At 41.7% G+C, this 12,017-nt stretch overlaps 1 protein-coding gene across 9 annotated transcripts in view; it reads right to left on the bottom strand.

The window, feature by feature from the left end:
• Positions 1–12,017, bottom strand: part of DISC1 (DISC1 scaffold protein) — a 373,398-nt gene that overhangs the window by 214,834 nt on the left and 146,547 nt on the right. For all 9 annotated transcript variants that reach the window (XR_004257992.1, XR_004257994.1, XR_004257993.1 and 6 more), the window contains one exon: positions 2,545–2,599. Coding sequence is in view for 6 of the 9 variants with exons in the window: in XM_032242435.1 (XP_032098326.1) it covers positions 2,545–2,599 (55 nt within the window). In the remaining 3 variants the exon portion in view is untranslated. The remainder of the gene's footprint in view (positions 1–2,544; positions 2,600–12,017) is intronic.

Here is a 12,017-nt window from a genome sequence, read left to right on the forward strand (position 1 = left end):
TGAGACCTTTACCCCATGATCACTGGTCAATCTAGTTTAAAGTAAAGGGAAAGGTGTTTTGTGTGACTGGATAGTTTTGTTTTAATTCTCTGTGGACTAACATAGCCCCCTACCCACAACACACACACACACACACACACACATACACACACTCATGACTGTGCACACATACCTGTCCACCTATCCACACACACATACACATCCCCAGAAAAATCTGTGTATCCTTTGTATTTATAAATAAAATTAGATCCCAAGGAACACAATATCAAATGGGGCTTTTATACTTACGTTTTAAAATCAAAGACATGAGTTCCTTAATTTTATGGAAAAGTAACGTAATTATAAAGTTTTATAAATGTAGTAGAGAAGGTATGTGCAATGGTCAGGAATGTTTTTATCCCCCCAGAATCATACGTTGAAATTCTAACTCCCAAGGTGATGGTATTAGGAGGCGGGGGATTTGGGAGGTGATCAGGTCATGAAAATAGAGCCCCTGTGAAGGGGATTAGTACCCTTATAAAGAAGCCCCAGAGGCCAGGTGCAGTGACTCACACCTATAATCCCAGCACTTTGGGAAGCTGAAGCAGGTGGATCACAAGGTCAAGAGATGGAGACCATCCTGGCCAACATGGAGAAACCCCGACTTTACTAAAAATATAAAAATTAGCTGGGCGTGGTGGTGCGTGCCTGTAGTCTCAGCTACTCTGGAGGCTGAGGCAAGAGAATCACTTGAACTTGGGAGGCAGAGATTGCAGTGAGCCAATATAGCGCCACTGCACTCCAGCCTGGTGACAGAGTGAAACTCCATCTCAAAAATAAAAAGAAGCCCCAGAAACCCCACTTTGCCCTCTTCTTCCATCCAGAAATACAACAAGAAGTCAATGGTCTACAGCCTGGAAGAGGGCCTCTCACCAGAACTTAGCCATGCTGGTACTCTAATCTCAGACTTCCGGACTTCAAAGTGATGAGAATTAAATTTCTGTTGTTTATAAGCTACCCCATCTATGGTACTTCGTTATAGCAACTTAAATAGAGTAAGACTGTATGCAAACAAAGCAAACCATTTTTGATATTTGGGAAAATCTAAGATCTTTAACACTAGTTGGAAATTAAAAACAAATCCTGGGTGACAAAGCCTTTGGGTGAGCAGAGCAGAATTCAAGAATTTCTGGGTCCCTGGCTCCAATGGTGTCTTATGGGTACCATTTGGTCCTAACAGGAAGCTCTCATTGTATGCAAATTATAATTATTCATCAAACCTGTGGCTCTGTGACTTTTAGCAAAATCATTGGGTGTTGTTTTCAGAAATAAATTCAATACAGAAATGGAGAAAATGCATAGAGTAACTCTAGACGTTTTTGCCAACAACACATCCCTGACTTCAGCTTAGCTGCAGTGATCTCTTGGCATGTTTCCTGATCTAGGGTCCAAGACTTTCTTTCCCTGGGCACAGAGACTGGAAGAGAGTCCTTCCAGGCCAGCAGGCTCTCAGCTGTGTTGCTCTCTGCTCAGCAAGGTGTCCTTTTTACATTTTGACCAACGTACAACAATCCCTACTGCAAATAATGAATGATTCATACCCAGTTCTCTGCTACAACATTTAGTCATAATTCACAGAGAAATTGATCCTGTTTCTCAGTCTGCCAATAACTCAGCCAGGTATAAATACATAGGGAACGGCTTTTGTTTTGTAAACTGTGGTTATCCTAACTAATGAGGACATTGATTATTTAATTTAATTACCTGTGCTCTCAGGAAATAATGAAGAAGTATTCTGTCTGTACACAAACCAAGGTCTTGCTATAGCAATATAAATGATGGATAAAGTAGGCAAAATGATTGTCAAGCCAACTGAAAGGCTTTAAAGAACAACAACAACAACAACAAAAAAGCCACCGACTATTTCATTTGTGAGGAAACTAGACATTGCCCTCCTGGGAAGAAAAGTAATTAATTTCTCAAATTACTACCATCTTGAAAGCATTTTTTTCCCACACTGGAAAGCAATGGCGCAATCTTGGCTCACTGCAACCACCACCACCCAGGTTAAAGAGATTCTCCCACCTCAACCTCCCCAGTAGCTAGGATTACAGGCACCTGCCACCACACCCAGTTAACTTTTGTATTTTTAGGAGAGACAGGGTTTTGTCATGTTGGTCAGGCTGTTCTCAAACTCCTGACCTCAGTTGATCCACCCCCTTCGGACTCCCAAAGTGCTGGGACTACAGGCATGAGCCACCTCGCCCAGCCCCGAATGCATTTTTAAGCAATGACTCAATATGCATAGTGACAGTCTTTTTCCAGTCCCTAAATTGACAGCTCCTTTTGCAGCAAAGGCCAACCCAGTCCATTTCTGGGGTGTCCACAAGTTGAGACCTCCACTATGACAGCGGCACTCTCTCCTGGCTCTTTTAACTCATCATCGGGCCTGCAAAATCTACAGTTTTTTCCCAGATGCTCGGTATCCTATAATCTAGTGGTAAAATCAAGTCAAAGGAAAACTTCATAGGCTTCTTTGGAAAATGGGAGTATAAAGGTACTTACCTTGGTAGTGATTTCTTGAAGTGACAAGTTGAGGGATTTTATTCTTTCCTGGAGGCTGGAAGAATTAAAAAGAGAAGATTGGTCTTCTTGGTAACCATAGTTCAATACCACTACAGTTAGGAACACTGCAGAGAGGGACCCTTCCACTGGTCTGATGGCTGAAGAAGCACAGGAGGAAAGATGATGCCACGTTGGTTCCATTTGGCTATGGAATAAATATGATGCCAGAAAGCAGACCTTTCCTCCCTTATGATTTATTAAAACTAGTGTTATAATCTCATGACCAGAGTGCACATCTACCGATAATGGCAAGAACAGCCAAGTTGTGCTTCTGGCAGCAAAGGATTAAAATCTGCATTTCTATAACCATTTTCCCAGACAGAAGGTCTACACTGAGTAGTGTCTCACCTGCAGGGAATCAAATAGTATCTATTTGGGTATATCATGCAATTCAGTATACCCAGTGCCCCCTGCATCCGGCACTGACGTAGAGCATAAAGGAGAGACACATACTTAAAGTGTGTCTGAAGTAGCACCCATAAGCTTCTCCTGCTTCCCTTTTCTCCTTAGCACTTTTCACCTTGACACATTTATTTACTCATGTAATTTCTGTCTCTCTCCCCCACTAGAACTTAAGTTCGACGAAGGCAGTGACTGTCTTTTGTGTTCACTCCCGCACCCCCAGTGCTAAGGAAATTCCTGGAGCTTGTTAGTAAGCCCTCAGTCAATAGCTGTAGAAGGAATGAATCAATACAATTAAGACTCAGATCTTATTCTGAAGGTTGTCACCTCGTGGAGAAGAAACGCATGCAATTCACTATAATATAAAGCCAGAGGAAAAAGTTACTATAAGGGGAATAGAAAACCAATACTAGGAGAAGAGTGCCACATAAAAGCTGTCACCAGGCAGAATATTGTCTGCCTTGAGCAATGGAGACAATAACTTGTAGGGCAATTTAGAACTAGGAGACTGGTGGGAACGCTTACCAAAAGAGGTGAAAAGTGAACTGGGCTTCCGAGAAAAAAAGAAAGGAGGATGAAACTCTAGAGAGAAGAGAAATCTAACTGGAGCAAGTGGTTCTCGCAGTGAGTTGTGAAAAGCAAAGTTAAACAGGGAAATGACTATTTCTGGTAGGAAAGGAGAGGGAAGGATGGCGTAGGGCCTATCTGTATCTAAAATGTTTGCCTATTTATTTGGTTAGGGTCCAGGCATGGTGGCTCATGCCTATAATCCCAGCACTTTGGGAGGCAGAGGCTGGAGGATCAACTGAGGTCAGGAGTTCAAGACCAGCCTGGCCAACATGGTGAAACCCTCACCTCTACAAAAATTTAAAAAAAAAAATTAGCCAGGCATGGTGGCATGCACCTATACTCCCAGCTACGCTGGAGGCTGAGGCAGGAGAATTGCTTGAACCCAGGAGACTTAATTGGAGTGAGCTGAGATCATGCCACTGCACTCCAGCCTGGGCAACTCCATCTCCAAAAAAGTAATAATAATCATAATAAATTTATTTACTAGGGAAATAAAATCAAAGTAAAATGGAGCAAATTCTGCTATTTGTTTAAATTGTAATGGTGGGTAAATGAGTAACTGTTGCGTTTTTAAATATGTTTGAAATATTTACAATTAAATTAATTTTAAAGAAATATCAAGGGCAAGTGCTAGTCAGTATTAAATGCCAAGCTAAGGAGTTTTGAATTCTATCCCTCAAGCAATGAGAAATCATTCCGTTTTTTAGCAAAAGAACAATATGAAAGAAATGTTTTCGTTTTTTAGAAAAACAGTCAGGTGGCACGATGAGATGATTTGGAGGAAGAAAGTCTGAATGTGACAAAACCAGGCAGGCCCCTTCAGCAGTGCAAGCCAGGCATGAGGTGCACGGGCCTCGCAGGGCGATACAGGTCAGAAAGGGAAGGGAGCAGCAGGGCTGGATGACATGGATGCTCAGAGCAGTGAGAACATCCATTCTAGTTTTCCACTCTTTCATGCATTCATGAACTCATTCATTCTTCACATATCTGTCTACTGGGCACCAAGTAAGCTAGGAACTTGGATCATGAAGACATGGTTCCTGCCCTCAACCACTTACTGCTGCTAGAAATGCCAGAGAATGTTACAGGTGCTAGAAGAGGAGTGATTACTTGATTAAACGAGGACCCGCAAAAGCAAAGGTCAAGGTTTCTGGGGTATGCGTGGGAAGGGGAAGGGAAGGGCTGCAGAAGGTCAGGAAATCTTATACCAGGGTTGCCAAGTATCAGAGCTAAGCTGCTAATTTGCTAATTTTTGTTTGTTCTTCAACTTAAGAACTTTTTTTTTTTTTTGAGACAGAGTCTCGCTCTGTCGCTAGTCTGGAGCGCAGTGGCATGATCTCGGCTTACTGCAATCTCTGCTTCACGGGTTCAAGTGATTCTCCTGCCTCAGCCTCCTGAGTAGCTGCGACTATTGGCACGCACTGCCATGCCCAGCTAAATTTTTGTATTTTAGTAGAAACAGGGTTTCAGCATGTTGGCCAGGATGGTCTTAATCTCCTGACCTCGTGATCCACCTGCCTCAGTCTCCCAAAGTGCTGGGATTACAGGCATGAGCCACTGCGCCTGACCAAGAACTATCTTTTGATGTTACCACATCCACCAATTTGTCATTTCTGAGTATAAGCAAATTTGTTTCAATTGTAAATACCTGGGAACTGGTGCAGGTCCATGCTAGTCAGTCATTACCACTTTAGACCTACTTTCAACAGAGAAGGGTTTTCCAGCCCAGCTGAGATCAACCCAAATGGAGGAAGTGAGGGTTGACAGAAGGCGAGGCATGTGACACCAGACTGTTCGGAATTCAGGAGCTGCCATCTGACAAAAATTAGCGTACTCAGTGGGAACAGTGGAAAACAACATTTGGAATCCTGCCTGGAGAATTCTAGACTCTGGCTGGCTGGGGATTGGATCTTTTGAGAGAAGGTAAGGCAGAGTGTCACACAGACATGCAGACTGGGGCAGATGAAACCACTTGAGATGGTGGGGAGAAAAGAACAGAGGGCATCGGACATGGACCCGGTCTGGTTCTGCCTCTGATTCTAGCAGCAGCACCAGCTTTGGGTGGCTAATGCCTGCTGCCCAAACTGAAAACCTTCCTTGGGCAGAAATCCCTTTTCCTTGCTGGGCTCATGGGATTCTATTCAACAAATAAATGTTTAATAAATGGTTCACCACATCATTGAACCATTATCAGCATTTAACAGTATAAGTAGCCATTCTCAACCACACACAGACTAGTTCATGCATTAGCAGTTCAGATAGTTTGTGGATCCTCTTACTGTTACTGAAATTTTAGCTGATCAAAACAGCAGTGCCTTTAGCTAATGCCCAACATATCACATAAAAAGTAGGTCAAGCACCGTCTTTCCAGGCCTTGACACAGTTCCCTGGTCTAGGCTCAGATCTGACCCTGTCCCAGAAAGAAAATTAGTCTCCTCTCAGATATCCATGTTAGAGGAAGGAGGCAGTGATGCAGATAATTAAATGCATTGTTTTATATTATTTATGTTTAATTTATGCTATATTCCTTTTTGCAACAAATTTACCTTCCCAATTAAGTTTTCCTCAGGCTCTTATTAACATTAGTTGTATCCCTGGAGTATACACAGAATAAAAGCAATTGTGGGGAGAGCAGATGATATGAGTAATCTATACACTATGCTAGTGGGTTTCAGGCTATTTTTAGTAGAAGAATTCTCTCAAACCAAAGTTTACACAGCACTATAAAATATAATGAAGATAACAGGGAATCTGCTTTTATTGAAGTAGGGTATCCGGGCTGGAGTACAAAGATGGCGCATTAACCCCCAAACACACACACATTGCTGCTGCCGTCATACTGTGATCCCCAAACTCTAATTCCAGGAGCAGGAATGCAAATGGAAAACCAGCAAATAAAACCAGTTCAATGTACAAAGATGGCACATTAACATCCAAACACACACACATTGCTGCTGCTATCATACTGTGATCCTCAAACCCTAATTCCAGGAGCAGGAATGCAAATGGAAAACCAGCAAATAAAACCAGTTCAATGTACAAAGATGGCACATTAACATCCAAACACACACACATTGCTGCTGCCATCATACTGTGATCCTCAAACCTTAATTCCAGGAGCTGGAATGCAAATGGAAAACCAGCAAATAAAACCAGCTCAATGTTGATAAACAAGAGTTCCATGTACTTTAATAATTAAAACCAATCCCCACTTTTTTAAAAACTTGCATATTATTCATAAAAAATAAGAACTATCCTCTCAGATGAAATTATGCCTTACCCTAGAAACACATAATTTGCCCACACAAATTAGCAAATATGTTTTCAGAAACACACCAGACCTAATTTACCCAGATAAGTATCTTCATTCAAAGCAGCTGCCCTGGAAATAATAGAGTCCAACATTTATTGAACACTTACTATGTACCAGACACTCTTCCAAATTCTTTCTGTAGATGAGCATTTTAAATTCTTATTATAACTCTATGAAGTAGAAACTATAATTATCTACATTGTAAGGCAAGAAAACTTAATCAAAGAGACTAAGAGGGGTGGCTGTGATGAAAGGAAATTAAATGCAAATGGGTCTGTCATTAGCTGTGTCCGCCAAAATTCACAGGTTGGAGTCCGAATCCCCAGTACCTGAGAATGTGACTGTGATTGGAGACAGGGCTTTTATTTTTATCTGTTTATTTTTTCTTGTATTAAAGTGTGTTTCTTAATCTCATTTTTTAAAATTATACTTTAAGTTCTGAGGTACATGTGCAGAAAATGCAGGTTTGTTACCTAGGTATACACGTGCCATGGTGGTGGTTTGCTGCATCCATCACCCCATCATCTACATTAGGTATTTCTCCTAATGCTATTCCTCCCCTATCCCCTCACCCCCTGCTATCCTTTTCCTAGCCCTTTACCCCCCAACGGGTCCGGTGTGTGATGTTCCCCTCCCTGTGTCCATGTGTTCTCATTGTTCAACACCCACTTATGAGTGAGAACATGCAGTGTTTGGTTTTCTGTTCTTGTGTCAGTTTGCTGAGAATGATGGTTTCCAGCTTTATCCATGTGCCTGCAAAGAACATGAACTCATCCTTTTTTATGGCTGCATAGTACTCTGTGGTGTATGTGTGCCACATTTTCTTTATCCAGTCTATCATTGATGGGCATTTGGGTTGGTTCCAAGTCTTTGCAATTGTGAACACTGCTGCAATAAACATATAATAGAATGTGTCTTTACAATAGAATGATTTATAATCCTTTGGGTATATACCCAGTAATGGGATTGCTGGGTTAAATGGTATTTCTGTTTCTAGATCCTTGAGGAATTGCCACACTGTCTTCCACAATGGTTGAACTAATTTACACTCTCACCAACAGTGTAAAAGTGTTCCTATTTCTCCACATCCTCGCCAGCATCTGTTGTCTTGGAGATAGGGCTTTTAAATAAGCAATAAATTTAAAATAAAGTCATAAGGGTGGACCCCAATCCAATATGACTGGTGTCATTATAAGAAAAGACATAGAGATGTGGAGGGAAGACCATCAGAGGACAAAAGAGAAGACAGCTGTCTGCAAGCAGCCAAGGAGAGGAGCCTCAGAAGAAACCAACTCTGCTGATACCTTGTTCTTAGACATTCAGATTTCAGAAATGTAAGAAAATAAACTTCCGTTGTCTAAGCCACCCTGTCCAAGATACATCATTATGACAGCCCTAGAAGACTCATGCATGAAATTTTCCATTTCTCATAGTATGAAGAGTTATATGTATTATGAGGGCACTGCAGACTGGTGCTTCACAATCCAGGTAAAAAGAGTTGGGACTCCATGCAGCAGCAGCAGGTCCAAGAGAAAACACAGCAGCTCTTTTGTTTTCTTGAGACTGACGGTTTCTTTTCAATCTGCCCAACTGGGAGACTGTGGGCGGCTACAACAGTCAATGTGCACAGAACATTAACATTCTTGCCTGCAGTTTAGGAGCTAAATATTATGAATGGTGGCCCTAAAAAAATGTTATGGAATAATGTTTTTGATTGTTAAAAATGATTATGGAACCCTCAGATTAGTACAGGAGCTCACAATTGCCTTAGCTTCAGGTTCAAAATGAAAAAGGGCTCCCTTCAATACTCCTGCAATATCACAAACAGAATGCAATCACTGATGTCAAAAATATAAGTAATAAAAATTCAATTTGGGGAGGGACAGATTGCTTTTCAGCCATAATTAGAAGGGCAAATGGAATTGAAGTCAATAACAGTCACTAATCTAGATAATACAAGCCAAGACTTGGTCAAGGGCCAGACAGAGACACGTATGCAGGAGGATACAGCCAGGCAATTTTGGTTCAATGACTTGGGAGTGAGAAACTATTCTAAAGATAACTGATCCGACCAAAGAACTGTCTCACTTCCATCACTTTGGTCCAAGTCACGAGCACCTCTCCTCTGAAATGCTGCAGTAGCCTCTCAACAGTTCTTCTGCATTTACCCTCACCCCTCTACAGTCTGTTCTTGAGATGGACATCATGGTGAAACCCCATCTCTATCAAAAAAAAAAAAAACCAAGCATTGTGGCATGTGCCCGTGGTCCCAGCAGCTCGGGAGGCTGAGGCGGCAGAATTCCTTGAGCCCAGGAGGTTGAGACTACAGTGAGCCATGATTGCACCACTGCACTCCAGGCTGGACGACAAGGCAAGACCTTGTCTCAAAAAATAACATAAAATAAAACACACACACACACACACAAATCTGTTCACCTTAACAACCTTGCCAGTGACTGCCCAGTCCCCTCAGCCTCCGTCAGAGGGAAAGTGGATAACAAAATGACTGTGGAAACAGCGTTAGGAAGTTCAGGATTATCTACTTGGCCTTTTTCCTGCCTTAGACCCTTCTATCCTCACAGCTAATAATATTACATGGCACCCATCGGACATGAATGGGGCACAGAAGCACAAATGCCATGAATTCCTCTAGATTTCGGATGATCTTATAAAGGCACAATAGAGTACATCAATTCATCACAAGCAACTCATTCTATACGGCTGTAAAAATGACTCAAGCTGGTTATCTGAGACCTTTACTTCTGGGAAAGGCAGTGTGGTGCAGTGGAGAGAGATTTGAACTGAGAGGTAGGGGCACCAAGGCCTCTGCTGGCCGTCCTTGCCACCTTTGGCAAAGCATGTTATCTCTTTCCAGTTTGGTGGTGGCTGAAGTCAGAGAGTTTGCTGGACCAAAGACAGACACTCACCTTTGTGCTCATCAAATAGTTCATCTTTTGAGGATCACGGGAGGAATGAAGTATAGAAAGACCATTTAATAAATCATGCAGACATATACCATACCTGTATTATAGTCAGAAAATATGTTAGAGTAATCTGACCAAAATCAGGCACACAAATTTTTAAAAAGAGTGGAGTGAATATATTTAGAGCTTTTCTCTCTGGCCCAGGCAAAAGACATTAAGTAAAAGAACCAAAGAAACTAGGCCAGGGAAATACTTGAACGTTCAGTTCTTTGATTCTTTCTCTGAATATACATCACATCATGACTCACATTCTCACTGTCTATTTCTCTGAATGTCAAAGCTCCTATGTCTTCAACTAGGATGCTACACTCCATTGTTTTGAGTCCTTTTAGTAAAGTACAACTAGTCCAGCTAACTCTGCAAACCGAGAATAAGATGCCACTTTTTTTTTTTTTTTTTTTGAGATGGAGTCTCACTCTGTCACCCAGGCTGAAATGCAGTGGCACAATCTCGGCTCACTGCAACCTCCGCCTCCCAGATTCAAGTGATTCTCCTGCCTGGGATTACAGTAGCTGGGATTACAGGTGCATGCCACCACACCCGGCTAATTTTTGTATGTTTAGTAGAGATGGGGTTTCACCATGTTGGTCAGGCTGGTGTCAAACTGCTGACCTCGTGATCCACCTGCCTCGGCCTCCCAAAGTGCTGGGATTACAGATGTGAGCTACTGCGCCCAGCCGCTGTCACATTTTGTAAGACCATAAACTCTTTTCAATAAGATACATCCATGTAACTCATATCATAAGGGATAATGGAGGAAGATAGAGAAAAAAATGAACATAAGGATTTCTGACCTTTTCTTGGAAAAGATTTTCTGTTACTGAGGCGCTGATTCAAAGGCAGTGAGCAGAGGAAAGGAGTAAGCCCTAATAGTGAATTTGCTGGATTCACTCAACTTTCTAAATTGGCAGGTATGAGCAAGGTAGGACACACTTGCATTCACACCCACACCCCGTGCCATCTCTTGCGGGTCCCCATGCTTACTGGGAAGCTCTCCCTGACATCACAGCAACACAGCTTGCATCTAAGTCCAGTTTCATCAAAAATCACAGCTTTATTTTTAACTGATTAACTTGGTATTTGGCTGATCCAAATACTCCAACTGTTAATTCAACCAGATCTTTCTCATTGCTTCAAACAATCTTATTCCAAACTGAAACTATAATTCATGTGCCAAAAAAATTTTGACTTATAGACATTTGTCTGTAGGAGATTTGGGTGGTTTAATAATGAAGAAATGAGAACAGGAATCAGAACTATGAACAGGTTCAGATCATAACCATTCTCCTCTCTACCCCTTCCTCACGAGTTGTTTAATGATTCTTTTTAACAATAAGGAAATAAATTACCGGTCTCTTATTTTTTGGAAACTGGTAACCAAGTCAGCTCCACATTTTCTACTATTCTTATAACCATGATGTATTTAAATGTTCAAACAAGATTTTAGTACTTGAGCTCTAGAGCTTTCCCCCACCCCCACCCCCCAAAAACTCTTGTGAGTTCAACCCATTAAACACTACAATTTGATCTAAGGGGAAAAGGATACCGCATCCAGGTTTATTCTGTTAAGTGATCCAAAGGCAACTTCACATTTCCATTTCAATCACTACTCTCCCTTAATTCTTATTATTTAATAAGTCATGTCTAGTTGCTCCCATGGGAACAACTGAGTTTTTAAATAAATACTCAGAACTGCTTGCATTTATTTATTTATTTATTTATTTTTGAGACAGAGTCTCACTCTGTCACCCAGGCTGGAGTGCAGTGGCACGATCTCTGCTCACTGCAACCTCCAACTCCTGGGTTCAAGTGACTCTCCCACCTCAGCCTCCCAAGTAGCTGGAACTACACGGACACACCACCAGACAGGGCTAACTTTTGTATTTTTTTGGTAGAACTGGGGTTTCGCCATGTTGGCCAGGTCAGTCTCAAACTCCTGACCTCAAGTGATCCTCCCACCTCGGCCTCCCAAAGTCCTGGGATTATAGACATGAGCCACTGTGCCCATTCACTTGCATTTATATTTAATACTAATTTTTAAAATATATGTTGCTTCTCCTAAATTTCTAAGCATTTATACTTTCCATAACTATGAAGTTTGCCAAAACGGTTGTACTTTCTGTTTTGGGCTTATTCTGCTTTTC

This window comes from Sapajus apella, unplaced genomic scaffold (genome assembly GCF_009761245.1).
Source record: "Sapajus apella isolate SASKATOON/1434 unplaced genomic scaffold, GSC_monkey_1.0 scaffold49, whole genome shotgun sequence".
Lineage (NCBI taxonomy): Eukaryota > Metazoa > Chordata > Mammalia > Primates > Cebidae > Sapajus > Sapajus apella.